This window comes from Chenopodium quinoa, unplaced genomic scaffold (assembly GCF_001683475.1).
Source record: "Chenopodium quinoa cultivar QQ74 unplaced genomic scaffold, ASM168347v1, whole genome shotgun sequence".
Lineage (NCBI taxonomy): Eukaryota > Viridiplantae > Streptophyta > Magnoliopsida > Caryophyllales > Amaranthaceae > Chenopodium > Chenopodium quinoa.
This window is the reverse complement of record NW_018742204.1, coordinates 16,981,023-17,008,877: the sequence shown is the minus strand read 5'-3', so window position 1 is coordinate 17,008,877 and position 27,855 is coordinate 16,981,023. Positions and strand designations below refer to the sequence as shown.

Sequence of the window (27,855 nt, the reverse complement as noted above, 5' to 3'; positions counted from 1 at the left end):
ACCTTCCTCCATTGAAACCTTCGAGCTAGCCTTTACTGCACTAACCCACTCAGAGAAGGTCCTTCGCACATGCTCCCGTTGTTCCAGATCTCCAGAGAAGCTTTCGGAGATAAGATTTGATCCACAAAAAATTATTCAATTTCTGGGTCGCCATTTCTTCTTCCAAATCCTTCACTACTTCCTTCGATTTCTTATTCTTCTTGGATTTCTGTGTAATTTTTTGTTGTTTCTGGACAATTTCCGAGGAAGATTGAGTTCTTGTGACCACTGCCATGGCGGCTCAAGCTGACGTGCTTAAGCAAGGTTCACGCGCTCTTTCTCTCTCTAGAAATTTTTTTCAATCCTCAAGTTTCTATATTATCTAATGTTTTTAACTTTTAAAAGATATAAAAATAATATTTATTATTATTATTATTATTATTATTATTATTATTATTATTATTATTATTATTATTATATCTCAAAAACAAAAGTCATACAACCTACAATAAATTAGTGGGAAGCCGAGATACAATATGGGCCCCCACTCCTCTAGCTATTGCAAATCCTACCCTAGTGAAGATATGAGCTGCAACACGAGCCCCAATGTCTTGCGTCGTCGAGAACCTCAGAATCCGCTTCAGTAACGCAACAACCTCTTTCTCTAATTCCCCAAGCGAAGAAAAGGAGAAGGGAATGAAACCATATCCAATCGCCTGACATCGAGCTTCATACTTAACCCGCTTCTGATGAGCTGCATCAGCCACAACCCGCCCAGGAATGAAGTCAGATAGCCCTGACTAAGTTAAAGGAGAAGACCCTGTCAAATCAACACAGACATCGCGACCACAATCCCATTAATAAAGTAACACATCCACGGGTCTGAGGGCCTCGTCGTTCCCTCCGGCCAACCCAATGTCAACCTCTTTTCTCGCTAAAATCCCAGAACGATAGCAAACATCAACAAGGGTATCCCGAACAACATTATGCCGATGTTTAATACCCACAATACCAGCACAAGACACCGCGTGATCACCGAAAATATCTCCAGCAAAAACCCTCGAACAAGCAGAGCACAACGTCGAGATAGAGAACAATGGAACACCCAACCGATAGGACAACACACAGCGATAAGTCTTGGCGTTCATCGTCTGACCCAACCTTGAAATAGGAACCGCCCGAAGCCAAGCAGAGGTGTGATCACCCTGCTGTGATTTCCATAATGCTGATTGTCGAGGAGTTAAAGAATAAGTAGATTCTGCAGAAGCGGTAAACTTTGTGAAATATATATCTGCCAATTTCTTCATGAGTTTAGGGGCAGCGACCTCACTGGGATTACTCAAAATGTCAGACTCCACTGTTCCATTAAACAGACTCAACGCATCCTCAAAGGCTCGTCCAAGACCAACAATGCCAGCATGCCGAAGAAGTTGTGTCTGCAACCCAGCTGAATGTAACCGAGAAGCAAGAAAAGCATAGTGACGAACATCACCTGCAAAATAAACACCAAGCCCTCCAAACGCAAATGGTAAGGTGGCAAGTCGCCACTGCCAATCACCAAACCCAGGCCCCAAAGTAGTAACAATATGCTCCAAGGAGATCGAAGGGCAGTATCAAAAGTGCGCTGAGCCACCTCAAAAGTACTAGGAGGACAAGTACGTAATGCAAAGTAGAGTTTTGAAACTCCAGTACATGCCCTAAGTAACAACAGCTCACACTGAGGATCATCGAGCATAGCGACCTTATTCTTAAGGGCAATGGTCTTGGTCACCCTCTGCATCACAAGCTCACCACTAAAACCAGAATCGGAACTAGCGGGACCTCCAAGCAACCTAACACCACACAAAGGTCGAGCAATATTAGGTGGAAAGACATCCACCAGCCTACTTCGAGGGTCTTCTGTAGGCCAGAAAACTTCAGTTTTTTCCACATTAAGACATAACCCAGAACGAGGTCCTTCCTCCATAATCAACTGCAGAACTTGCCCCACCACCAAAGTGTCACCAATAATCGTGTCGTCATCTAAATACCAAGCCTGAAGACATACATTAAAAGTCTCTCTGATTTTACACACCAGGGGTTGTAAAACCAAAGAAAAAAGCAAAGGACCAAAGGGATCACCCAGCTCCACCCCTTGAGACGACCATAAGGTATGGTCCCCATAGTACAACTTGACTGGATTAGAATAGCAGAATTCTACCCATCGCGAAATGCCCGGACAACGACGACGTACCTCACGTAACATGACCGAACGATCAACCAGATTGAAAGCATTTTGAAAATCCACCAACAACATAGATAAACCAACATCAGAACCACAGTCCTCAATCAACCGATTCACCGCATGAAGAATTGCCTCACCACTTGAAGAAACCCTAACACCAAATTGAAGACCATCAAAGTAACTCCCTAAAGACTGACCAACCATAACAGCACCCACCTTCAAAACGAGACGCCGCCAAACCGTACCCACAGCAATAGGACGGATACCACCATCGGGCTTGACAAGTGGCGTAAGAGGAGCACTAGCAATGTACTCTCCTAATTCCATAGGACATCTCCCAGCTAGAAAGAGATTAACCACCCCAGTAATAGAGTCAACCAACTCATCTGAGACTGCCACAGCTGCACCACTCAAGCATTCCATAAGATTTTGAGCATGCAAACCATCCCTACCACATGATGTGCCACGAGGGAAACTCCTAATCCGATCCAAAACAACAGCAGCAGTCGTAACGAGATGAAGGTGATCAATAGGTATATCAGGCAAGGATGGAGCTGGAGATGAAGGGTGCTTTGACTGTAAATCTGCAAGAGTGGCGTCATTATAAGGTGCAACGCCTGAAGAAGAAAGAACCCGAACTGCAGCAGTGTAATGGCCATCACAAATCTTTCTACGACACTGCTTAATATTACGCTCTTCCAAATCAATGCCCTCATCATCAACCGACGACAAAGTAGGAGAATCCTCTGCCAAAATTTCCCTCACAAGCTGCAAATTACCACCCGCTACACTCCAAGAACAAATAGCACGGGAAATATTCTCTTCTTGATGCCAACGTCTTACCGAAGACCGAGACTCACGACTACTCCGCGGGCGAAAGATTTTAAGGATGCAAAGAGGTAACACCAACAAAGAGACCCAATTAGAAATGTCATCAGGCTTAGAGATCACCTTATCAAGAGCACCTTTCAGAACCCTAGAAAACCCCAAACGACACTTGGGAGGGATAGACTTAACAGAGCGAAACCTCTTAGAGAATACACAATGGAGAGCCACATCAAAACCACCGTTATGATCTCGCACCTATCCATCCATACGATCAACTCGAGCAGGAGAAGAAGGAGATTGCGGCTTGGTGAAATTATGAAGCACAAAATGAACAACACCATCACCTTCATCAGGGGGTGACACATCCTCATCCCCACCATGACGACACTTAATACGTACCGTGTGCGTTTTATAGCAAACTCCACATATTATTATTATTATTATTATTATCATTATCATTATTATTATTTATTAATATAATTATAAAAAAAACAACCCTCCTCCACCAGCCGCCCCTTCCCCGGCGCCAGGACCGTACTACCGGCCACCCTTTATTGACGTTGCAGCCACCACCCTCGCTGGCAACCCCGATCCCCGCAGCCATACCCTTCCTTCTCCCCTCCCCGACTCCACAACAAACCCACAAAGCCATTACCCCCCCAGTCCACCACCGAAAACCCCAAATCGCCACTTCCACCACTCCCAAAACCCTAGCGGCTAGGGTTTTTGATGATGGGGGAAGGTCCGATTGCGGGTTTCTGGGGCAGGAGAAGGATGCTTCGTGGTTTTTTTTTTTGTGGGGAGTGAGGGGATTACGTTTATGGTGGTTTAGAGGAAGGGGAATAGAGTTTCTATGATGATGGTTTGGAGGGAGAAAGGCGGCGAAAGTGGGGTAGGAATGGGTGGTGCGTCGACGATGTGGCTGGGCTGACGCTATCAGGTTTGGGGGAGGTCGGTTGTTGGTGGGGGAGGAGGGACTTTGGGGGAGGGGATTCAATGGTTCAGGCAGCGCCGGGAAGAGGGAAGAGGGAAGGGGGAAGCGGGTGACGCGAGGGGACGGGGGTCGGCGCCGGCGCCTGCATCGGGGAGTGGCTCTGGGCGCGATCGGTGCCGGAGGGCAGAGAGGGTGGCTGGTGGAAGAGATATTTTCTAAAAAAAATATTTTTGAAGAAATTTTTTAAAAATATTTTAATTGTTAATTAAAGTTGTTATTAAGGGCCTGTTCTCTTCCGTTGAAATTCAGTTCAGTACAGTTCAGTTCAGCTCAGTTCAGTTTAGTTCAGTTCAGTTCAGTTCAGTACAGCTCTTAATTTACGTCTAATGATATTGCTAATGATATAAAGCCAAATTTCATTCTTTTAAGATCTTATTACAACGATGACGACGACAACAACAACAACAACAACAACAACAACAACAATAATAATAATAATAATATTAAAAATAATAATAATAATTATAATAATTATAATAATAATAATAATATTATAATAATAATAATAATATTAAAAATAATAATAATAATTATAATAATTATAATAATAATAATCATCAATAAATAATAATAATAATAATAATAATAATAATAATAAAAATAATAATACTAATAATAATCAATAAATAATAATAATAATCATCAATAAATAATAATAATAATAATAATAATAATAATAAAAATAACAATAATACTAATAATAATAATCAATAAATAATAATAATAATCATTAATAATAATAATAATAATAATAATAATATGTACATTTGTATATACACATATGTATAGTAATAAATAATCAATAAATAATCAAAGATCACTAATCCGTAGTTAAAAATCACTAATTAATAAGTTCAGTTCAGTTCAGCTGAGTTCAGTCAATCGGAACAGGCCCTAATAGTTAATTACATTGTTAAACAAACCGTTTTTTTTTTGGGAAATTCTACATGGTGGCCCTCAACTTCCGTAATTTCTATTTGGTGGAAAAATAAAATCAACTTAGTCTCTAGTGAACCCCAACTTTTGTTAAACTCTAAATAGTGGCCTAATCTCACTTAAAACAGGTTAATAAGTGGATTATGGCTATCTTTTTAACCTTATTTGCTGCAATTACTAACTTACCCCTATTTTAACACTTCTCTCCTAAATCATTAATGTTGACTTAAACACTCACCCCCAATTCAACCATTACGCAAATGATCAGAGCAGCAACTGTTCATCTTCTCTTTCAAATTTGCGACTTTAATATGTTAAAAAAAACAAAAAACTTTTGATGAAATTAATCAATTTGTGGAGATTATTTGGCGTTATTTTGTAATTGCGCACAAATTCCATCTGACATAGTCAATTTGCGGGAGTATTTTTCGATCGATTTTTCGGGTTAATTTTTGGGAATTGCCGTGAAAATTGGTATTTACGACTGAAGATCAATTGTTCGGGGCAGCTTTGAGGTTACCAGGTATATTTAAAAATTACCATTCTAATTCATTCCACGAAGGGTTACCAGTTCATTCGGGTTCGCTGCGCGAACGGATGAATTTTCGTTTAATTACATCAAAGTATAGGTGCGCTTCTAATGGTTGCTTCAATTGGGTGAAGATGAAGCCATGTAACTGCATTCCTACAAAAAATTCAGAAGATTGTTGGAGATATGCGCAGTAGCTTTAATATAATTCTGAAGATAGTTGTTGGTGTTGTTGTTATTTGCTTATTAATCTTATTGAAATGATGATCTGGGTTAGATGCAAAATGTAAGGATTTGCTCCAATTACAATTAAGCTGATGTAATCAGTTATATTAATGAATAAAATTTCCCTTTTATTAATTATTAACTTCCAATTTATGTTGGTTTTACATTGTTTTTGGATTATATTGAATAAAGTTGAATATCTTAAAGAACAACACATGCAAAAAACTATAATTTGCAAATGCAATTAAACACTTGAATGATGAGTAAAAATTTAGTAAAAAATTACCAATAACTCAGTTTAGTATAGCAAAAGACTTGAGTTTAACTAGATTATTACAACTTAAAACTAATTGAAATCAAATATCCATGAAAATATGAAACTAACTTAAAATTAATATGAATCAAATATGAAAAACATCTAGGCTTTATGTTTCCCTTTGCCTTTACTTTTGTATGTGGCCTGAGATGAATGAGAAACAACTTGTGGCTGAGAAAAAACCAAGGTTGAGCTTATAGTTTGCATCCTGGTTGAAGTTTGCAGTGGTTGAGATGTAGAGCTTGGTTGAGATTTGGTCTTTCTCCTTCTTTGTGTTGTTGAGGGTTGAGAACCAGTTGGTTGGCTTGTTGAGGGTTGAGATCCTGTTGGTTGAGTTGTCTGGGAACCAAATGGATGGACTTTTTTCTGTCTCTTATGTTGGTCAATGACAAAACTCAGTGATGCTTTCTCTTTTGCACTCAAACCACCCTTGCATGTCTTTAAATTATGCCCATATGCCTTGCAATTTGAGCATTGAACTGTGCTAGATCTTTTACCCTTATCTGGCTCATCATCTGCTCTTCTCCTTTGTCTAGATGGGCCTTCCAATGCCTCTTCTCATTGGGGGAGGATTAATGGTGGGCTGGTCAATTTGAGGCCAATGTTCAGGATCTGGGATTGAGTTGATAGCAGGCCCATAAGCTTGTTTATATGCTGCTACAGAGTACCATGTGCTAACATAGTTGTGTGGATCATGTCCTGCATACAATATTGCTCTTAATGCATGCTTACAGGGTATCCCAGATATCTGCCAAGCCCCACAAATGCAACTATTTTTGTTCAATGACACATGAAGCATTGATCTTCCTTCCCTAATCTCATATTCTCCTTCTTTACTCTCGAAGGCTTTGCATGATCTAGAATCAAGCATGAGCTTTTGAATCCTCTTGACAATATTAGGACATGGCTGTGATTCATTCCAAGCTTGACATTTCTGCCTTCTTGCTGCTATCCTCACCATGCACATCCTTCTTATAGTTGAGTCACACAATAAGATGCAAATTCAAGTTAGTTTTTGTTCACTATAATCAAATCAAAAAAAATTTGTAATTAGTTTACCTTCCAATAAAGTCAACACAGGTCTGCATCTTTCAATCCCTAGTGTAGCATTGAAGCTCTCCACAAAGTTAGTCTTGTTCTCATCACTACATATCTTAGGGTCAAATTGATGTTTTGACCACCTCGATTGGTCTCCTAGTTTAGATAGCCATATCAGTGCAAGCTTGTTTGTCTTTTGTATCCTTTCCATTGTGTTGACCTTACATGTTTTGATGATGACTCAAGGAACCTCAGCAAACCTATAACGAGTTTAACTTTCGGTTTTAGCTTTGATTTGTGACAGGTTCGTGCTAGGAAATTCTTGAGTGAGAAGGGAGCATGGAACAAGATCAGAGCTAGCTATGGAAGAATAAAGAAATCAATCAAGTCGTGTTCCTTGAAGGGAACTGAAGCTCAAGAGTTGAAGCTTCAAAGGAAAGTTCCTTGGGTGAGGAACTGCAGCTTCAGAGTCGAAGCTTCTCAGAGTATCAAGGAGTCTAATGTATTTTATCTTTACTTTAGGAAACTTGTATTTGTGTTAAGTACATTGCAATTGATTTGATTTAAGTGGATTTAATTTTAATTTGATAAAGATTTTATTTTCCATATTTTAACTTGTTTTAATTTTATTTCGAAAAATATTTTTTAAGTTAAAATGTCTTGTTAGTTAAAAAGATTTTCTGTTTTAATTCTATCCTATTATTTTGGAAAATCTAATTTGGAAAATATTCTTTATAAACGGCTATTTTACTTGGTCAAGGAAGTTGAGAGAAAATAGGAAGCAGTAAACCACTTCCTTGTAATGTGCTCAGCTTGCTGCTCAAGCATCCACGAATTGCACTTCCTTAGTTTAAGGAAGTTGTGATTAAGTGGTGATTAAGGCAACTACGATTTAACTGCCAAACTCTTTTATAAATAGCCTTGGTTTTTAGTTGGAGAAATACACTTGAGCATTATAGTCTTTTAGCTTTTGAAAAAGAGTCATAATCCACTTAAGTCCTTGAGTGTCTTTGTACTTAGCAATTTAGAGTTTAATCTTTGAGTTGTATTGGGTTAGAGTTTGGGGAAACTCTAAGAGTGTTTTATTGCTTTGAGTGAAGCAAGGAGAAAGAGAGAGAGTTTGAGAGTTCGACTGATTGAGGGATTAGTTGAAGGGAGCTTAAGTTCATAGAGGAACTTGAGTTTAGAGTCTTAATTTGTAATAGGTTGTTTGCCCTATTATTATTAAGAATTGAGTTTAAAATCCCTTGTGGTCGTGGTTTTTCTTCTTGATTAAGGCCAAGAAGTTTTCCACGTAAAATCTCTCTTTGCACTTTTAGATTTTATTTGAGTTCCTTTATAAATTCCGCAAAAAAATACCCTAGTTCCTCTACAATACAATTCACCCCCCCTCTTGTATTGTTCATTCGAGTCAACACATTGCCTTTCTAAAGGTGAATGGGGAAGTAGCACTACATGCTAGCCAGAATAGAGAATGCATCAAAGGACCAGGAAAAGAGGTTTTCCAATTCTTAACCAATTGTTTGCAACAATATCTCCTCCCTACTTCTGGCCACAACTCAGTTAAGGCAAGATCTATTCCCTGGACATGGTATATAATTGGATATTAGATTAAACATGATACAATATACTGAATAAAGAAAAGGAATGAATTAAGTTCTAGAACTCTTACTTTTTGTCTATCAGATATAATGCACCATTCGTTTCCTCTGTTGCAATCTTTCAATATGTTCTTTAAATGACAAATAAAGAACTTCCAGTATTCTCCATCTTCAACGGGAACTATAGCCCATGCAAAGGGATACAGTTCATTATTCCCATCTGTAGCAACTGCTGATAAAAGGACACCTCCATAATTTCCCTTCAGATGAGCACCATCCACCCTAATTAGACTCCTACACCCTGCAGCCAGCCCTTCTATAACCTCTTTGAATGAGATGAAAATGTTGGAAAAAACTAGAGACCTTGGTGGATCATTTCTTTGCTTCCAAGCACAAAAAGCTGATGAACTAGGATTGGTCTGCTTAACCATTTCACAATATCTAGGAAGATGGCCATATGATTCATCATGACCACCATTAATCTCTCTAAGTGCCATACTCCTCATTTTGTACAATGTACTTGTAGCTAAACATGGGCACGGGCCGTGCCGGCACGGGCCCGACACGACTTCGGCACGGCACGGAACGGCGGCCCACTTGTGGGCCGTGTCGTGAACAATTTTCTGGAAAACGGCACGGGCACGGCACGTGGCACGGCGGGCGGCACGTGGGCCGGCACGTGGGCCAGCACGCTGGCACGACCCGCCGGCACGACACGAGGCACGGCCCGGCACGGCACGACCCGTGCCAAATGACCGTTGGAAACTAGCCATTTTTGGTCGTTTTCCAACAGCTATAAACGGCTAGTTTCCCACCCCATTTTCCACCCAAATTCCCTATAAATACCTCATTTTTTCCTCCAAAATTTTCACAATTCATCAACTCATCTCTTCTCTCTTATTCTCTAATTTTCTTACTCTCAAATTCTCAATTCTCAAATTCCTACAAATCCTACAATCTTGCTCTCTTTTGTGAAAAGAAAAAAAAAATTCCTACTCTCTTATAAATTTTACATTTTTACTATTATTACTTTTATTAGTCTACTACCAAAAAAAAATATATTGTTATATTTATATTCGGGAAATTATAAATTCGGAAAATTATAAATTCGGGAAATTATAAATTTGGGAAAGCATTGAAGCGTCATTGTAAGATCTAACTCAACTTTATTTTAATTGTTATTGTTATTGTTAGTTGTTAATCTTGTTATTAATTATTGTTATTATTATTATTATTATTATTATTATTATTATTATTACTATTATTATTGTATTCTTGGAACTACTTAATTATATAAAAACTACTTTCTATTTTAATTGTGGGTTATTTGGATTGTTGAAATCTGTCTAAGGCGGGACCTGGGCTCTGGACAACGTCGCTCCTAACCTCTCCTACCTGGGATCTCATTGATCCAAGTAATCTACTATTATTATAATTATTTTTAAAAATTTAATTTATATAAAAACTACTTACTAATTCTTATTGTTATTGTTATTATTATTGTTGTTAATTGTTATTATTATTGTTATTGTTACTTTGTTATTGTTATTTGTATTATTATTATTATTGTTATTGTTATTTTTATTGTTATTATTATTAATCATGGCATCAAACCCGAACTCTTCCTCTTCCTCTAGAAAAGTCAAGTCAAAACGTAGGGAATCACCAAACCCAAACACTTCAATGCCTATGCCCCCCTCCTAACATGCCCTTTCCCTCCCCTAACATGCCCTTTCCAAACACTTCCACCCCTTTCTTTCATCCCCAAAACACGGGAGGGCAAGAACAAATGGATGATATGGCTCCTTGGACCCAATTTCAACAAACCCAATTTCAACAACATGAATTTCCTTTTCCTCCTCCTTCCCAAGGTAGCCAAACACAAGCCTCCGGGTCGAGTGAACCATCCACCCAAAATCCTAACATATTAGAGTGGTGTACCGAAGAGGATTTTGCTCAAACCAAAAGAAAGAGTGAAGTTTGGTCACATTATCAATTAAGTAAAAATGGACAAAAAGCCAAGTGTCGGACTTGTGGTAAAATTTTCTCGGCCGATACCAAGGGAGGGACGGGACACCTTAGTAGACATTCAAAAAAATGTGGTGGACCATCTAGTGATCCAACCCAACCTAAAATTTCTCAATTCCATCCACAAGGCTTCATTTACAATTACGAGAGAGATAGGGATGAACTTGGGAGAATGATTTTACATGCCGAAAAACCTTTTCTTTTTGCCGAAAATGATGCCTTCAACAACTATATTAACCGAGCACTACAACCAAAACACAAAAAAATCTCCCGAAAAACCGTTCGATCTGCTGCCATGAAGACTTATCTAGAGTACAAATTGAAATTAGTAAATGAATTAGCTAATCTTCCTAGTAGAGTTTCTTTAACCGCCGATGCATGGGATGGTGGATACGGACTTCACTATTTATGTGTTACTTGTCATTGGTTAGATAATGAGTGGTTGTTACAAAAACGCATCATTCATTTTAAAATGCTTGAATACCCTCATACCGGTCTTAACATTTCACATCATTTAATGGAAGCCATTGATGCATATAGTCTTAGGCATAAAATCATGTCTATGACTTTCGATAATGCAACTTCTATGACATATAGTGCGAATTTGGTCAAATCCCAATTGACCTCGATGTTATGTTAGATGGAGATGCACTTCATGTTAGATGCATTTGTCATGTTCTTAACTTATGTGTGAAGGATGGAACACAAGCAATTGGTCCATTTTATCACAAAATAAGGAATGCTATTATGTCTATTAATAGCTCTAACATGAGATATCAAGAATGGAAAGGTTTTTGCAGGCAACAACGGATAAAAACCATAAAAATATCACCGGATTGTCCAACTAGGTGGAACTCCACCTATGAAATGTTGAGTTGGGCAATCGAGTACAAGGTTCATTTAACACTTTTTTATAATATGAAATTTCCACAATGTGCTTTACTAGAAGATGATTGGGTTAATTGTGAAAAATATATGCAGTTTTTACAATTACTATATGGTATGACACATTGTTTTTCTTCTGTATATAATCTTTGTTCTCATTCTTTTCTTAGCAATGCATGTTTACTTGCACAACTTTTTGCGGAACACCGATCACAACATGTTTATTGTGGATATCTTCCATCCATGGAGGAAAAATGGCGTAAATATTACACCGATATTCCTATGATTTATATTTTTGCTTCTATTTTAGATCCTAGGCAAAAATATGATGGCACCTTTTTATTAATTGATATTTATCATAGTAACATGAATTTTGAAGATGATGTTGAAACTTTTAAAAATAAGGTGACTAATGAGTTTTTTTTCTTTATATAGAGTTTATGAAAGTAAATATGAAACCGTGTCTCGATTTGCCCCTTCTCAAACATCCAAAAATGTAAGTAAACGGGCCAAAGGTTTATTTGCACAAGCTGCTAACATGATGTCCAAGTTTTCAGGTACGGAATCATCATCAAGTAAGAGAACACAAAGCGATGTTTCGGAGTTGCAAATGTACTTAAGTTACGACTTCATGAAAGGCATGGACGATGAAGAGAAGTTTGGCCTCGACATTCTTGATTGGTGGAAATCACAAACCGTGAAACATCCAATTTTGTCGGCAATGGCTTGTGATATTTTTGCTATCCAAGTCTCCTCCGTTGCCTCCGAAAGAGCTTTTAGTGCGTCGGGACGAGTTTTAGACGATAGAAGAACAAGACTAAAACCTGAAACACTTGAAATGTGTGTTTGCTTCAAGGATTGGTTGGATGCCGAAACTCGTTCTCAAGATCGTACTTATGCACAAAACGACGACGACGATGAAGGAACGTCGACTTCTTTTAGTACTCATACTTCTTAATCAACTCAATTGGCGGATGAACTTGAACCTCTAGGAGACGAAGACGAAGACGAAGATGAAGACGAAGGCGAAGACAAAGACGACCAATAATAATTACATGATTACATATTTACATTATACACTATTGTATACTTTTTGTATTATCGAACTTCGTATAATAAATGAAGTTATTCAATATTCATACACTATTGTACGATTTTTAATTATCATTACTTATTTTGTATTATTGAATTATCGTACATTCGTATCGGCTACCGTCATATAATAAAATAAGTTATTCTTCAATTTTTTGTGTTTTCGGATTATCGCACTCGTATTTTTTTTATTATATGCATTGTTGTTTTTTGCTAAATTAATAAAATTGTTTTTATTTGATTATATAAACTTAAACATAATTATTAATTAGATAAATAATTTATATAACCTAAATTAAAATAAAGTTGTTCAAAAAATGAAAACAAAATATATTAACATTAACATTTACATAAATTAATCACATATATTAAGTTGTACTAAAAATATATATATATATATATATATCGTTTAATTCGTTTTTTTTTCATTTATTAAAAAAAAAATTTAAAAAGGGTGGCACGGTTTGGCCCGCGGCCCGGCACGACACGGCCCTCAAGGCAGGTGGGCCGTGTCGTGCCGTGAGCTGGGGTGTGCCAATTTCAGGCACGGCACGGCCCACCGCGGAGCCGGCACGGCCCCCACCGCGGCACGGCAAGGCACGGCCTGCGGCGGTATGGCACGACACGTTGCCCATGTTTACTTGTAGCCATTTGAACCCCATACCTGCTCCATAGTAAATCATTCAATGTTTTTCCAGTGATGTCATTGTTAGCCCTTATATCTTCCATTAGCTTACTTGCTGCCTACTTTACATTCACCAATGGATTTATCTCATCTAAACCCTGCAAGTGTGCTCAGAGTTTTGTATACTCTTAATAGCCCATGTAGTGCCATCAGGGAGTACACTTGAATGAATCCTCCAGTTACAATTCAACGCTAAGCATTGAGCAGTAAACCTGGTTGGACTTGATCTATCTACTACTAAAGCAAAACCACATTGGATATAGTAATCTCTAAGTACAGAAATAAAGTGTGATTTGTCAGTAAAGATCATCCATGGTTTCAACACAATGCTTCCAAATTCTACAGCATCAACAAATTCCCCATTCTTATACATTTTGCTGAAATAATTGTCATCATCAACTATTCACTCTCCCACTTGTCAGACAGATAAGGATCATAATTGTCATTAATCTCCCCAAACCAACCATCTCCTTCATCACTACCATGTTCCCTTTCTAACACATCATGAACTTGTTGAAGCTTATAAGTTTTGATGATGATGAACTTAAACTAAAGCAAACTCAACTAAAGGTTTAAAAGTGTTTAAGTACAGGAGAAATGGACCTTAGTGAAGGAAGAACATCTTTATTATGAAGACTTGAAGAATCTTTAAAGAGTTAATCAATAGAAGAAGAGTTCTCTAACAAGAACTAAATTCCTTAACAGGAATGTTCCCTAACAGGAACTTGAAGGTTGTAAGCTGAAGACAGTACGTTCCACAAGGAACTTAGGCTACGAAGTTCCGGTTGTGAACTGGAGACCAAGTGACAGCAGGAACTTGTTCTTGGCCTGCGTGAAGCCCAAGATATTCAGAATTACAGAAGCGCGGCATTGAGATATTAATTTAGTTAAGATTTTATCTTCTAGATTTATTGTTAAATATGTTAATAAGATATGCATGAAATCTATTAGAGACGTGACAAGATAATTTAGCAAAAAGATAAAATTGGAAAAATATAAAAAGATAGATTTTGAAAAAAGATTTTGTTTTAATTTATTTTCCTAAAATCAGTTGCAAAACGATATTATTCTCTAATATATATCTTCTTGTATTTTTTGGAAAGGATTTTTCTTTAATAAAATGATTTACCAAAAATCATATTTAGAGATAAGGAAAGTTAACATCTTTATCTTTTGAAAACCTACTTTCTATACAAGTTATACTTGTATAAATAGTAGAGGTAAAACTGCTTTCGATTTTTGTAAGTTTATGCGTGAAGAAAATCTTGTGAGCTTTATCAAAGTGTAAGTTTGCCAAGCTTTATCTTGTCATATTAGTTTCGGGTTTTATGCATAGCTTGCCTAACATATTCTAGACATATTATTTACTGTAATTGATTGGGTATTTGGGTGAGAGTGTATGAGATTTATTATCACATACATTAGAAGTTATTTTGTAAAAAGAGTGCATTGGTACTGTGAGAGTACGAGTGAATTCAAGTCAGGGGATTTGAATTGGGTAGGATTGAGTCTTACTGTGCTACAAGTTCTAGTTGGAACTTGTGTTTAAAGGTCTGGATTATAATAGGTTTGTAATTTCTTCATTGCCCTATTATAGTGGATTGTTTGTGTGTTTGAAATCCCTTAGAAGGGTCGAGGTTTTACTTCCAGTTGGGCCCTGGAAGGTTTCCTCGTAAAACTGTGTGTGCACTATCAAGTTCCTTTTATATTCTGTTTTAAATTTGCAAAAGTAGTCATTAGGAACTTAACTACAATTCACCCCCCCTATTGTAGTATTCGTTTCAACTAACAATTGGTATCAGAGCGAGGTTCTCACGTGTAAGAAGATAATTTTGCTGAGTAAGATCTTGAGGAGAAATGAACTACAAGGAAAAACTTGAAGAAGGGTACTCAACCCAACGCCCACCTATGTTTAACGGTAAGTTTTATACCTACTGGAAGAACAAAATGGAGATTTTCATTAAGGCTGAGAATTACCAAGTTTGGCGTGTTATTGAAGCTGGTGACTATGAGGTAAACGCAACAAATGATAAAAATGAGGTAGTTCCTAAACTTATTTCTGATTATGACAAAGAAGACTATCAGAAACTCGAAATGAATGCTTTAGCAATAAAGTATTTACATTGTGGTCTTGGACCTCATGAGCATAATCGTATCATGGGGCGCAAGACTGCTAAACAGATTTGGGATCTACTCGAGGTCACTCATGAAGGAACAAACGAGGTAAAACGTTCTAAAATTAATTTACTGATGTCTAGATATGAAAGGTTTGAAATGCAGTCTAAAGAAACTATAGAAGAAATGTTCACTAGATTTAATGACATAATTAATGAACTAAACTCTCTTAGAAGGCATATTCCTATTAATGAACAGGCTAGAAAGATTTTGAGGAGTCTTCCAAAGGATGAACGTTGGAGATCCAAAGTTACTGCCATGCAGGAAGCTAAGGACTTCACCAAGTTTAGTATGGAACAACTAGCTGGATCACTTATGACTCATGAATTACATCTGAGTTTCAATAACGAAAGTTCCAAAAACAAGAGTCTTGCTCTAAAGGCTCTAGACTCAGAGGAATCTGAAGTTGATGAAGAGGAGATGGTTATGCTAGTCAATGATTCAAAAAGATGATGAATAATAGAAGGTTTGACAGAAACAAGAAGCCCACTGGTTCTAGAGACACTACTTGTTTCAAATGTGGAGCAAAAGATCACTTCATTAAGGATTTTCCACTCAAGGACAGTAAGAACAAACCTAAGGAGCAATCTAAGGAATCTAGAGTGTATAAGCCTTACTTCAACAAAGACAACGTGAAGAAAGCAATGCTAGCCGCCTGGGGAGATACTGATACAGAAGAAAAAGAAGATCAACCTCTTGAAGAAACAACCCATCTGTGCCTAATGGAAAAAACAGATGAAAAGGCTAAGTTGAAGAAGGAACTTAAAGCTGAGGTTCCAGTGAGGGGGAACAACACTTGGTACCTCGACAGTGGTTGTTCGAAACACATGACTGGAGACAAATCTAGATTTCTCTCACTGGATGCCTATTATGGAGGAACTGTGACCTTTGGTGACAATATGAAAGGAGATATAATTGCCATTGGCAAAGTAGGAAGTTCAAGTTCCCATGCTATTGATAATGTATTTTTGGTCGAGGGTCTCAAACACAACTTGTTGAGCATTTCACAATTTTATGACAAAGGAAACTCAGTAAGTTTTACTTCAAACAAATGTAGAATCATTCATAATGACACTGGGAACATTATTTTAGAAGGAACTCGTAAAGGGAACACATATGTTGTGGATCTTAACGAAGTTCCTAAAAGAAATCTAACATGTCTCAGTGTTATTGAGAATGATCCTCATTATGGCATAAAAGATTTGGTCATGCAAGCTTTACATTACTTGATAAGCTTAGAGCTAAGGAACTTGTGGAAGGTCTCCATTGCATCAAGTTCCTATATGACAAAGTGTGTGATGCTTGTGTTAGAGGAAAACAGACTCGAAGTTCCTTTAAATCCAAGAAAATAGTAAGCACCAAAAGACCTTTGGAACTTGTTCATATGGATCTATGTGGTCCTATGAGAATCCAAAGTAGAAGTGTTAAGAGATATGTAATGGTAATTGTTGATGATTTTTCAAGATTTACTTGGGTTTTCTTTCTTGTTAGCAAAGATGAAACATTTGATGAATTTGTAGCCTTTGTAAAGAAAAAACAGAGAAGAACAGGTAGTCCACTGATTCACCTTAGGTCAGATCATGGCACAGAATTTGAAAATTCTAAATTTGATGAATTCTGTACTGAGCATGGTATGGATCACAACTTCTCGGCACCAAGAACACCACAACAAAATGGAGTGGTGGAACGCAAGAATAGAAGTCTTGAAGACATGGCTAGAACAATGCTAATCTCAAGTGGTTTGCCAAGAAACTTCTGGGCAGAAGCAATTAATACAACATGCTATATTCTCAACAGAGTTTCTGTTAGAGCCATCACCAACAAAACTCCCTATGAGCTAATCAAAGGGAGAAAACCTAACATCTCTCACCTCTGATCTTTTAGTTGTAAATGCTTTGTTCATAATAATGGTAAAAGAAACTTAGGAAAGTTTGATGAGAGAAGTGATGAAGCTGTTTTCTTAGGATATGCCTCAAAAAGTAAAGCTTATAGGGTTTATAATAAGAGAACAATGTGTGTTGAGGAATCTGTACATATTATATTTGATGAAACTGAACAATTGATTGATGTACAGGAAAGTGATGATGACTTTGAAATAGGACTTGTTCGCAAGGTGGATCAAGATGAAGAGTCAACATCATTACAAAAGCAGCTGGAAGAAAATGAGGCAAATACAGAAGCAAATGAAGATCCTACATTAGAGAATGCAACAGGAACTCCTCAAGTTCCAGAACAGAACGAAGCTGATCAAGAAGTTCCAGAAGAAGTTCAAACTGAAAATCAAGATGAGGTTCCAACAGTTGAACCAGTCACCAACAATGAAGAAAGATTGTATCCAATTAAAGACTTCACTCCAAAGCCTTGGAAACATCAGAAGTCTCATCCAGTTGATGCAATCATGAGTGATATCACAAAAGGAACTCAAACCAGATCTCAGCTTAGGAACTTCTGTGCATTTTATGCGTTCCTATCTTCAATGGAACCTAAGAACCATGTTGAATCTTTGACTGATGCAGACTGGATCAATGCTATGCAAGACGAACTTAACGAGTTTGAAAGAAACAAAGTATGGCATCTAGAACCTAGACCTAAGAAAAAGAAGAAAATTGGTTTAAAATGGGTGTTTAGGAACAAGCTAGATGAGCATGGTATTATTGTCAGGAACAAAGCTAGGCTCGTAGTACAAGGTTTCAATCAACAAGAAGGTATTGACTATGAAGAAACATTTGCTCCTGTAGCCAGGTTAGAAGCTATACGCCTACTTATTGCATTTGCTGCTTATATGGGATTTAGGCTGTACCAAATGGACGTTAAATGTGCATTTTTGAATGGATATCTTGATGAAGAAGTCTATGTGGAACAGCCTCCTGGATTTGAAAATCCAGAATTCCCAAACCATGTCTACAAGCTTGACAAAGCTCTTTATGGGCTGAAGCAAGCTCCTAGAGCATGGTATGAAAGGCTGTCAAAGTTCCTATTGAAAAATGGTTTTAAACGTGGAAAAATTGATAAAGCATTGTTTTTAAAATCAAATGGAACTGACATGACATATTAGTTATACAAATTTATGTTGATGATATTTTATTCTGTGCAACTAATGAATCTCTGTGTAAGTATTTTGCTGAACTAATGAGTGGAGAATTCGAAATGAGTATGATGGGAGAGTTAAACTTCTTTCTTGGATTGCAAATCAAGCAAACTGAAGAAGGAATCATGATCATCAACAAAAATATAACAAGGAACTGATCAAGAAATACAAGATGGAAAATGCAAAAACCAATAAGACTCCTATGGGTATTGGAACTAGATTGGATGAAGATCCACCTGGAACTTGTATAGACCAAACTATGTATAGAGGTATGATTGGCTCTTTACTCTATTTGATAGCAAGTAGACCTGACATATCTTTTAGTGTAGGTCTATGTGCCAGGTTTCAAGCAAATCCAAAGGAATCTCACCCCGTAGCAGTAAAGAGAACTCTTCGTTACTTAAAAGGAACTGATGACTTGAGTCTCTTCTATCCTAGAAGTGACTCATTTGAATTAAATAGCTTTACTGATGCTGACTATGCAGGTGACTTGGTTAACAGAAAAAGTACTTCAGGTATGGTTCAGTTCTTAGGACCTTGTCTGGTTTCTTGGGGCTCCAAGAAGCAAAATACTGTTGCATTGTCCACAGCTGAAGCTGAGTATGTGGCAGCAGCAACATGTTGTTCACAAGTTCTATGGATAAAACAACAGGTTAGAGATTTTGGTATTATTTTTGAATGTGTCCCTATTTACTATGACAATACTAGTGCTATTTGTATTTCTAAAGATCCAGTTCAACACTCAAAGGTAAAGCATATCCACATTAGGCATCACTTTTTAAAAGACAATGTGGAACAAGGGAATATTAAGTTAGAATTTTGTCAAACAGAAAGTCAAATTGCTAATATTCTAACCAAACCCTTGAACAGAGAAAGATTTGAGAAATTGAGATTGGAACTTGGGATGATCAAGCTAACTTGATTGCTTCTGAAGTTCCAAGATATGGTTGATTCAAAAATAGTGTAAATAAAGTTTAAAGAGCTTTTGGCGCAACTTTGGTGTGACAAATATAGCTGAAGTGTCACCGTTGTTAATTACTAAAGGTAAGTTCACTAAAATACTTATTTATGTAAGCAATTAATAAAATACTGTGCATATGTGTTTAAACCGTGTTCCAATATGTGTATATTTAGAAAGAAATTATGATTTGTGAAATTAAATGAATTTGGAAAGAAAGTGAATTTTGAAAATACATCCTGCCAAATGATTTTACAAATTAATTGAATGTGTTTCAATTAATGACTAAACAGTAAAACCATTCAATTCCCTTGCACCGCTTCAATAAATATAAAAAGCATCTTTCACCCACCTTTTCACTCCACTGTCAAATCGCATTCACCCTCTTCAGTAAAAACTCAAGAACAAAATCACAATCAAACACCATGGTTATTATTGCAAAAATCGTTTCTTCTGAAAATTCCCAAAACACCGAACACACCATTCAAGAAGAAACTTCACCTTTAGCAATGGTGAATCATAAACCTTCTCCAAAATCAACCGAAAGTACCTCTAATTCTCCCAAACCCTCTGAAAACCCGAAGCCTTTACCCTCAAACCCTAAGGAAGTTGAGAGCAAGAATGTTGAAGAAGAGTACAATACCTCAAGTGCACTCGATAAATTGCGTCAATGGAAATAGAAAAGAGAGAAAGAAAAGTCACTTGAAAAGGAAATTGAGGAAGTTGATGAGTTCGAAAAGGGGGAAAATCTAGGCGAAGAGGAAAATCAGGAAGAAGAAGAGAATCCGGGAGAAAGTGAAGCAGATGCCTCTGTAGAGGAAGAGGAAGAAGAGGTTGATGAAGATGATAACCAAGTGGAACTTCTTGCAAGCGCGGGAAGGTATGTTACTGGTCATAGACTTGATAGTACATGGTGTAAGAAGGCTAGGTTTTTAGAATTCTTCGATTTAATCAAATTTCAAGGGTGGGAGTATATGTTATCTACTGCTTCTAATAATGTGCTATATCCTGTGGCTATGGATGAATTTTGTGAAAAATTTCAAGTTAAACAAGGGAAGATTTTTAGCTTAGTAAATAAAAAGAAAATTGAGTTTGATGTTGAGAAACTAGGTAAAATTTTGAAAGTACCTACTGCTGGATTTGAATTATATGTGAAGGGGAAGAATACTGTGAAGGTAGGAAATTATCTCAGTGGAGATATAGTTGAATTTTTGGAAGGAAAAAGGGGGAAGAATGTTATGAGCCATAATGATCTTAGCCCTCTCAATAAGTTGTTGTTCAATTTGGTGAGGAAAACCATATTGCCCAGAACTCAGAAGAGAAGCCAAGCATGCTTGATGGACTTGGCTGTCATCTTCTGTCTCTCCAAGAAAATAAAAATCAACTTTCCATCCTTAATGTACCAACACCTAGCACACTGTATTCCACGAAAGAACAAAGTGGGATATGGTGCATTGTTGTCTACTGTGTTTGAATTTCTAAGTGTGAAGCTCAAAGGAGTTTATGAGGGATTGGAGGAAAATCCAAAGGATGTGATTAATGGGGAAACACTTCAAGGTATAAACCTTGAAGTAGTAAATGGAAAGGTCAGAAAAAGTGAAGTAAAGAAAGCAGTGGGAGGAAAAAGAAAAGGGAAGAAAGTTCCATAAAAAGCTGTGAGGAAGAGTAGGAGGATCTCAGCTGGTAAGGCTCCTCAAACTGGCTTGGAGAAACCACTTGAGATAGATGAGGATGAGGACAAAGTCATTTCAGGGCAAGTGGCTGAACTGGTGGACAGAGCTAACATTGCAGAAAAGCAGTTGAAGACAGCCATAGAGCAGATACAAGATCTTGAGAAGAAGGTCCAAGGTCTTGAAAGTAGTCTCAAACTATAGAAGTTGGAGTTCCAGAAGGACCTTAAGAGTCTTCAAGATAAATTGGAGGAGTATGTGCAGCAAAATGTTGAAGACAACAAGAAGATCCTTGAACTCCTTGAAACTTAAACAAGACCAGCCTCATCCATCCCATTTTGTCTAGCCTATTCCTAGCCTCACTTTTGTTTCTCTATGTTTTATTAATTCAGTCATGAACTTGTCACATTTCAATTTCTGTTTTAGAACTGTTTTTTTTAATATTGTAATATTTTGGAAAACTAAGCAGGAAGTTTCTTTTGACTTTAATGAAGCATTTTGGAACTTGGTGCAACCATGTGTGTGTTATATTGTGAAAGTTTATGTAGAAAAGTTGAACTTATTGGAAGTAAGTTAGCAGCGCTGCCTTAAGTTTCCCGCACTCGATGAATTTCTTGTGGGGCTGTTGTTAGAAATTTAATAATCTTGAAAAAGCAGGACTTTTTGATGATGCCAAAAGGGGGAAAGGAGGAAGCAAACTTGAAGGTTTCAGTCGTTCTGGGTTCCAGTTGAGAAAATATCAAAACTTCTCTGTTTTGGTAGCTTAGTTATTTCATGTTCTGTTTTTCTTTGTTTTGTGTGTTTTATTTTCCTCATTTTATTTCTGTTTCTTGTTTCTGTGTGTTTACTTTCTGTCAAAAAATCAAAAATACAAAAAATACGTCCTTCTATGTGTTTTAACTTTTGTCAAGAGTTTGCTTAAGTTTGTCATCATCAAAAAGGGGGAAATTGTTGAAGCTTATAAGTTTTGATGATGATGAACTTAAACTAAAGCAAACTCAACTAAAGGTTTAAAAGTGTTCAAGTACAGGAGAAATGGACCTTAGTGAAGGAAGAACATCTTTATTATGAAGACTTGAAGAATCTTTAAAGAGTTAATCAATAGAAGAAGAGTTCTCTAACAAGAACTAAATTCCTTAACAGGAATGTTCCCTAACAGGAACTTGAAGGTTGTAAGCTGAAGACAGTATGTTCCACAAGGAACTTAGGCTGCGAAGTTCCGGTTGTGAACTGGAGACCAAGTGACAGCAGGAACTTGTTCTTGGCCTGCGTGAAGCCCAAGATATTCAGAATTACAGAAGCGCGGCATTGAGATATTAATTTAGTTAAGATTTTATCTTCTAGATTTATTGTTAAATATGTTAATAAGATATGCATGAAATCTATTAGAGACGTGACAAGATAATTTAGCAAAAAGATAAAATTGGAAAAATATAAAAAGATAGATTTTGAAAAAAGATTTTGTTTTAATTTATTTTCCTAAAATCAGTTGCAAAACGATATTATTCTCTAATATATATCTTCTTGTATTTTTCGGAAAGGATTTTTCTTTAATAAAATGATTTACCAAAAATCGTATTTAGAGATAAGGAAAGTTAACATCTTTATCTTTTGAAAACCTACTTTCTATACAAGTTATACTTGTATAAATAGTAGAGGTAAAACTGCTTTCGATTTTTGTAAGTTTATGCGTGAAGAAAATCTTGTGAGCTTTATCAAAGTGTAAGTTTGCCAAGCTTTATCTTGTCATATTAGTTTCGGGTTTTATGCATAGCTTGCCTAACATATTCTAGACATATTATTTACTGTAATTGATTGGGTATTTGGGTGAGAGTGTATGAGATTTATTATCACATACAGTAGAAGTTATTTTGTAAAAAGAGTGCATTGGTACTGTGAGAGTATGAGTGAATTCAAGTCAGGGGATTTGAATTGGGTAGGATTGAGTCTTACTGTGCTACAAGTTCTAGTTGGAACTTGTGTTTAAAGGTCTGGATTATAATAGGTTTGTAATTTCTTCATTGCCCTATTATAGTGGATTGTTTGTGTGTTTGAAATCCCTTAGAAGGGTCGAGGTTTTACTTCCAGTTGGGCCCTAGAACGTTTCCTCGTAAAACTGTGTGTGCACTATCAAGTTCCTTTTATATTCTGTTTTAAATTTGCAAAAGTAGTCATTAGGAACTTAACTACAATTCACCCCCCCCTCTTGTAGTATTCGTTTCAACTAACAGAACTTCATCACTACCATGTTCCCTTTCTAACACATCATGAATTTCATTCCTAACACCACCAGGACCTTCATTACCTGCAGAAACTTGCATGCTACTTTCTCCATGCTCAAAAATTCTTCCCAACATATGATGAACCCCCACATTAAATTCCTTTTCAGTTATCACTTGTGCTTCAATTTGATGAGAAGTATTAAGCAAACCTCTCCTGGCAGCTGTACTCTTAGGAATCTTATGAAGAAGTAATGAATTATTGTGAGAAGATGTTGTATACAGGTTTGGTGTGTCAACTACAGGAGCATTTGAGAAGGTAGTTGTGGCAGTAAGGGTTACTGGTTCATTTGGTGGGAGTTTTCTCGTAACTGTCAACCTCTTAGCCCTAGGTTTTGACACACTAGCCCCCCCTTTACCTTTATTCTTCCTTAACTGACTCCTTCCTTGTTCTTCTTCATCATCTACTCTTGCCAAGTTATCTAATATAACATCATGCATATCTAACAAAATATCATTTATTTCAGTCCACTCTTCATCATTTTGACTAGTCATATCATCTATTTCTTTGTTGTTAGACTTAGGTGGTTCAACTCCAAAATGTATGTGTGTATTTTTCTTCAAACTTTCTGTCAGATTCCTAGCAGCTACAACACAATCAGAAGGTTCACTCCCTGATCCCACATAAACTATGATCACCTTTTTGCTTCCTAACCTTTCTAACATTGACATTAAAACACTATCACTCATTATAGGGATATGTTTCTTATTATAGCAGTAAATAAAAGTAGGGTGTTTAGGCATCATGTAACGGTTCTTCCTAAACAATTCTTCATACTCTATAATTAAGTCAATCCACATAACTTTGTCTACATCATCAATTGCAACATCAACCACATGTTCAGCACTCTGAAACTTTAACACAATTGGTGTAATACTCGATATTTTATAACCTGATTTATTATACGCTAATATTTATTTTATTAGCTTAATTAAAGTTTTGTCTCTGTTTTAACAAGAACGAATGTTTTAATCTTGAATTTTATTTTAATATTATATTGTTTCAGAAGCTAATTTTAAGGAAAGTAAATTATTATTTTACAGCTTATTTCCGGTCAGTAAAATGTTTAAAGATTTGTATCAAAATATGTATTTTTACCCGAAAAAAAATGACCAAAATGCCCTTACTTATCATAAGAGACAAAATCCACCTCCTAACTTCATCCCTTTTTCACCACTAAGAAAAGAATTGATAATTTCATTTCTCACTGTTTCCTTTACCATTAGTTGCCTAATTCTTGTGATAATCTTATCACTTAATAAACTTTTATAATCTTTTCTTGTAAGCTATTGATCCTTCACCGTTAAGAAACAAAAGTGCAAAGGATAAACTTTGCTTCATTCAACTAGAAAACAAAACCCACCTCTTGCTTCTCTATTCCCCTCACGGTTAAGAGCTTTATAATACAAAGTCTAATTTTGCCTTTCCATATAATTGGTCACTCAAAACCCCATGATTATCAATTTAGCAAATCTTGATCTTATCTTCTTCTTTCTTTCAAGTTCATTCTAGCAACCATATTACTCTATATATATATATATATAACGTCACCACCGTTCACTAGTGTCATTAACTCATTATATACTTTCTTTTCTCCTTTCGTAAACTTTCTTGTCAAACTAATGAAAATGGCCTTCTAAGACCCATTACCTTATTGCTTCGTATACTACTAATTAGCCCAAGGTATAAGTAGTATTGTTTCAATGTTCATATTTATTCTTTAAAGAGAAATCTTGTTATCTAGTATTGTTTTTCTTGTAATACAAAAATAATTCTTATACTTAAGTTAATGATTTAGTGGAAAAACTATGACTTCTTTGAGTCATAAAGCTACGTATGGTATTACTTGTATTTAGAAATAAGTTTGTTGATTTTATACTAAAATAATTAAAGAGTATAGTTTTAATCATTTTTCCTACTAATGCAATAATTTATATTTTCAAGAAGAATCGGACCTCGGAGCTCAGTGAGAACGATAGAATAAAGGCTAACAGGAAGGTTATCAGACTGTAAATCGAGGTAACGGCTATTGCTAGTACCCGCAATTCCCTTCAAAATGTGTTTATAAAAGCATGATGTCAATTTTGAAAGTTAATTATATCTCTGGATTTATTGACTTGCGGGATGATGAATGTGTTTATTAATGTACTCCAGTCTAATGATTTATATGAATGATTTTATTGATAAACGTTGTTTTATTGATCTTTGGATCTTACGAAAGTATGTCATGAATCTATGAATGACTTATGTAAAAGTTACACAACATGATAAATAACAGTGAAAAACCTAGTCCGTCTGGCAGTATATGTTTACAGGTTACTTTTCGGTCATGCATGTACCCATGGGGCATTATCCCAACTATGTCGAGCATCTGCTCTATGTTATGGGCACCGGCCCATCGCGGAAGACGTTCCGCCATGTCATACTTGCCAGCGACTAGCATGTTAATATGAACGTTATATATATATCATTATATGAATTTTATTAAATGTTTTAAGATACTCTATTCTCCCTGTTTTGTTAACTAAAATGAATTGAAATGATGTTACACTACTAGAGTAGTTCGTTACTGAGTTTTCGGCTCACCCGTTTTTATGTTTTTATGTTTTAGGTACTGCTGGGGATGATGGAGACGAGTAGTAGCGAGGATTTTACTTTCAGTTATCACTTAATAGTAGTTATAGTTTTAATTTGTTTAATTTGAATAGTAAGACTAAGCTACTTAGTAAAGTTTGAGATAAGATAGGATTTTCTATTATAAAAATTAAGAATAATGTTTTTTATAAATAGATTACTATGTTTTATAAATCAAGTTTGTTAATTAAGTATGTTGTTGCCTTGTAAATCTCGTGAGGGATTTACGGCAGTGACGTCCCGACCGTGTTAGGTTAATTTCGCTGCTAAGATTATCTTAATAATTGAATTAGAGGTCGGGGTGTTACAATTGGATCCATTCTGCACTAACAAATAAAACATACAAATCCAAGTCATTTTAGATATGCAAATCGTCTCCAAAATTACAAAATAGAACAATAGCAATACAATGCAAAAAACCAAATAAAACCAGTACATAAATGATGCATACAAAAACAGAGTACTAAGTCGACCTAATAAGCATATATGGCTACAATTACTAACATAAGGTTCAAAGTTTAGAACTTAACCTCAAAGCTGCCCCTAACAATTGATCTTCAGTCGCGAATACCAATTTTTATGGCAATTCCCAAAAATTAACCCTAAAAATCGATCGAAAAATACTCCCACAAATTGACTATGTTAGATGGAATTTGTGCGCAATTACAAAATAACGCCAAATAATCTCCACAAATTGATTAATTTCATCAAAAGTTTTGTTTTTATTAACATATTAAAATCGCAAATTTGAAAGAGAAGATGAACAGTTGTTGCTCTGATCATTTGCGTAATGGTTGAATTGGGGGTGAGTGTTTAAGTCAACATTAATGATTTAGGAGAGAAGTGTTAAAATAGGGGTAAGTTAGTAATTGCAGCAAATAAGGTTAAAAAGATAGCCATAATCCACTTATTAACCTGTTTTAAATGAGATTAGGCCACTATTTAGAGTTTAACAAAAGTTGGGGTCCATTAGAGACTAAGTTGATTTTATTTTTCCACCAAATAGAAATTACGGAAGTTGAGGGCCACCATGTAGAATTTCCCTTTTTTAAAAAAAAAAAAAAAATTAACCGGTCATTCAGATTGCAAGTCAAATTACTTGTTTAAAGCGAACAATCCCTAAAGTTTGTATTATTTAGAAATAACCAAAAGTTTGACTTGTTTTTGGCGGACCGCTCAAAATTTGTATTATTTTTGACAAATTTTCCTAATTTTTATTGTACATGTTATTATCTAACATAAGTTCTAGACATCAAAAAATTACTTTAAAATGAAAGAGGGAATTAATAAAGCTTTTACACTATTTTTAACCTTTCAAAAATGAGAGTTTATTGTGCTTATAATCATAGATTTTTTGCTTTCCAACTCGATTAGTCGGGCAATTTATTAAATCAAGTCAATTTCCGCCAAAGTTAAAAAACTTTGGGGGAAATTATCAAACCAAACATACGTTGTTTCATTAACAATATATCTAGCCACAAGGTGTGCTAAAGTATTACCCGGTCTACCGACATAACTACACTTAAAAGAAGAATAGTCAACTTTTAACTTCCTAACTAGTGAGTAGCCCGAGCGTTGCCCCGAATCGCTACTTTTATATTCGTGCAATTGAGACATTTTTTGTAAGATTTTGAAATATGAAATCGATATTATTGATTTATTGATTTTTAAAAAAAAAAATAATTAAATC

The 27,855-nt window shown here is 36.1% G+C and overlaps 3 protein-coding genes and 1 long non-coding RNA gene across 4 annotated transcripts; 1 reads left to right on the top strand and 3 right to left on the bottom strand.

The window, feature by feature from the left end:
- Nucleotides 1-5,985: 5,985 nt before the first annotated feature.
- On the bottom strand, nucleotides 5,986-27,067 carry LOC110720449. Its single transcript, XM_021899485.1, has 3 exons — nucleotides 26,696-27,067; nucleotides 7,091-7,329; nucleotides 5,986-7,009 (listed from the first exon to the last, which is right to left on the bottom strand). The coding sequence occupies exons 2-3, from the start codon at nucleotides 7,278-7,280 to the stop codon at nucleotides 6,564-6,566; spliced, it is 636 nt and encodes a 211-aa protein (XP_021755177.1). The 5' UTR covers nucleotides 7,281-7,329; nucleotides 26,696-27,067; the 3' UTR covers nucleotides 5,986-6,563.
- LOC110720458 lies at nucleotides 8,322-9,209 on the bottom strand. Its single transcript, XM_021899496.1, has 2 exons — nucleotides 8,742-9,209; nucleotides 8,322-8,651 (listed from the first exon to the last, which is right to left on the bottom strand). Exons 1-2 carry the CDS (start codon nucleotides 9,174-9,176, stop codon nucleotides 8,481-8,483), a joined length of 606 nt encoding a protein of 201 aa, XP_021755188.1. The 5' UTR covers nucleotides 9,177-9,209; the 3' UTR covers nucleotides 8,322-8,480.
- On the bottom strand, nucleotides 13,090-24,995 carry LOC110720440. Its single transcript, XM_021899475.1, has 2 exons — nucleotides 23,485-24,995; nucleotides 13,090-13,869 (listed from the first exon to the last, which is right to left on the bottom strand). The coding sequence occupies exons 1-2, from the start codon at nucleotides 24,329-24,331 to the stop codon at nucleotides 13,760-13,762; spliced, it is 957 nt and encodes a 318-aa protein (XP_021755167.1). The 5' UTR covers nucleotides 24,332-24,995; the 3' UTR covers nucleotides 13,090-13,759.
- Nucleotides 25,083-26,359, top strand: LOC110720469. Its single transcript, XR_002511333.1, has 3 exons — nucleotides 25,083-25,214; nucleotides 25,476-25,550; nucleotides 26,143-26,359. It is a non-coding gene; the product is annotated as an uncharacterized LOC110720469 (long non-coding RNA).
- Nucleotides 27,068-27,855: the final 788 nt, after the last annotated feature.

Coding starts and splice junctions, on each gene's coding strand:
- LOC110720449 (XM_021899485.1), bottom strand. CDS start 7,280: ATGGAAAGGATACAAAAGACAAACAAGCTTGCACTGATATGGCTATCT. Junction 7,010..7,090: donor TGTGTTGACTTTATTGGAAG/GTAAACTAATTA, acceptor TGTGTGACTCAA/CTATAAGAAGGATGTGCATG.
- LOC110720458 (XM_021899496.1), bottom strand. CDS start 9,176: ATGAGGAGTATGGCACTTAGAGAGATTAATGGTGGTCATGATGAATCA. Junction 8,652..8,741: donor TTATATCTGATAGACAAAAA/GTAAGAGTTCTA, acceptor TACCATGTCCAG/GGAATAGATCTTGCCTTAAC.
- LOC110720440 (XM_021899475.1), bottom strand. CDS start 24,331: ATGTGGATTGACTTAATTATAGAGTATGAAGAATTGTTTAGGAAGAAC. Junction 13,870..23,484: donor GGAACATGGTAGTGATGAAG/TTCTGTTAGTTG, acceptor AGCTTCAACAAG/TTCATGATGTGTTAGAAAGG.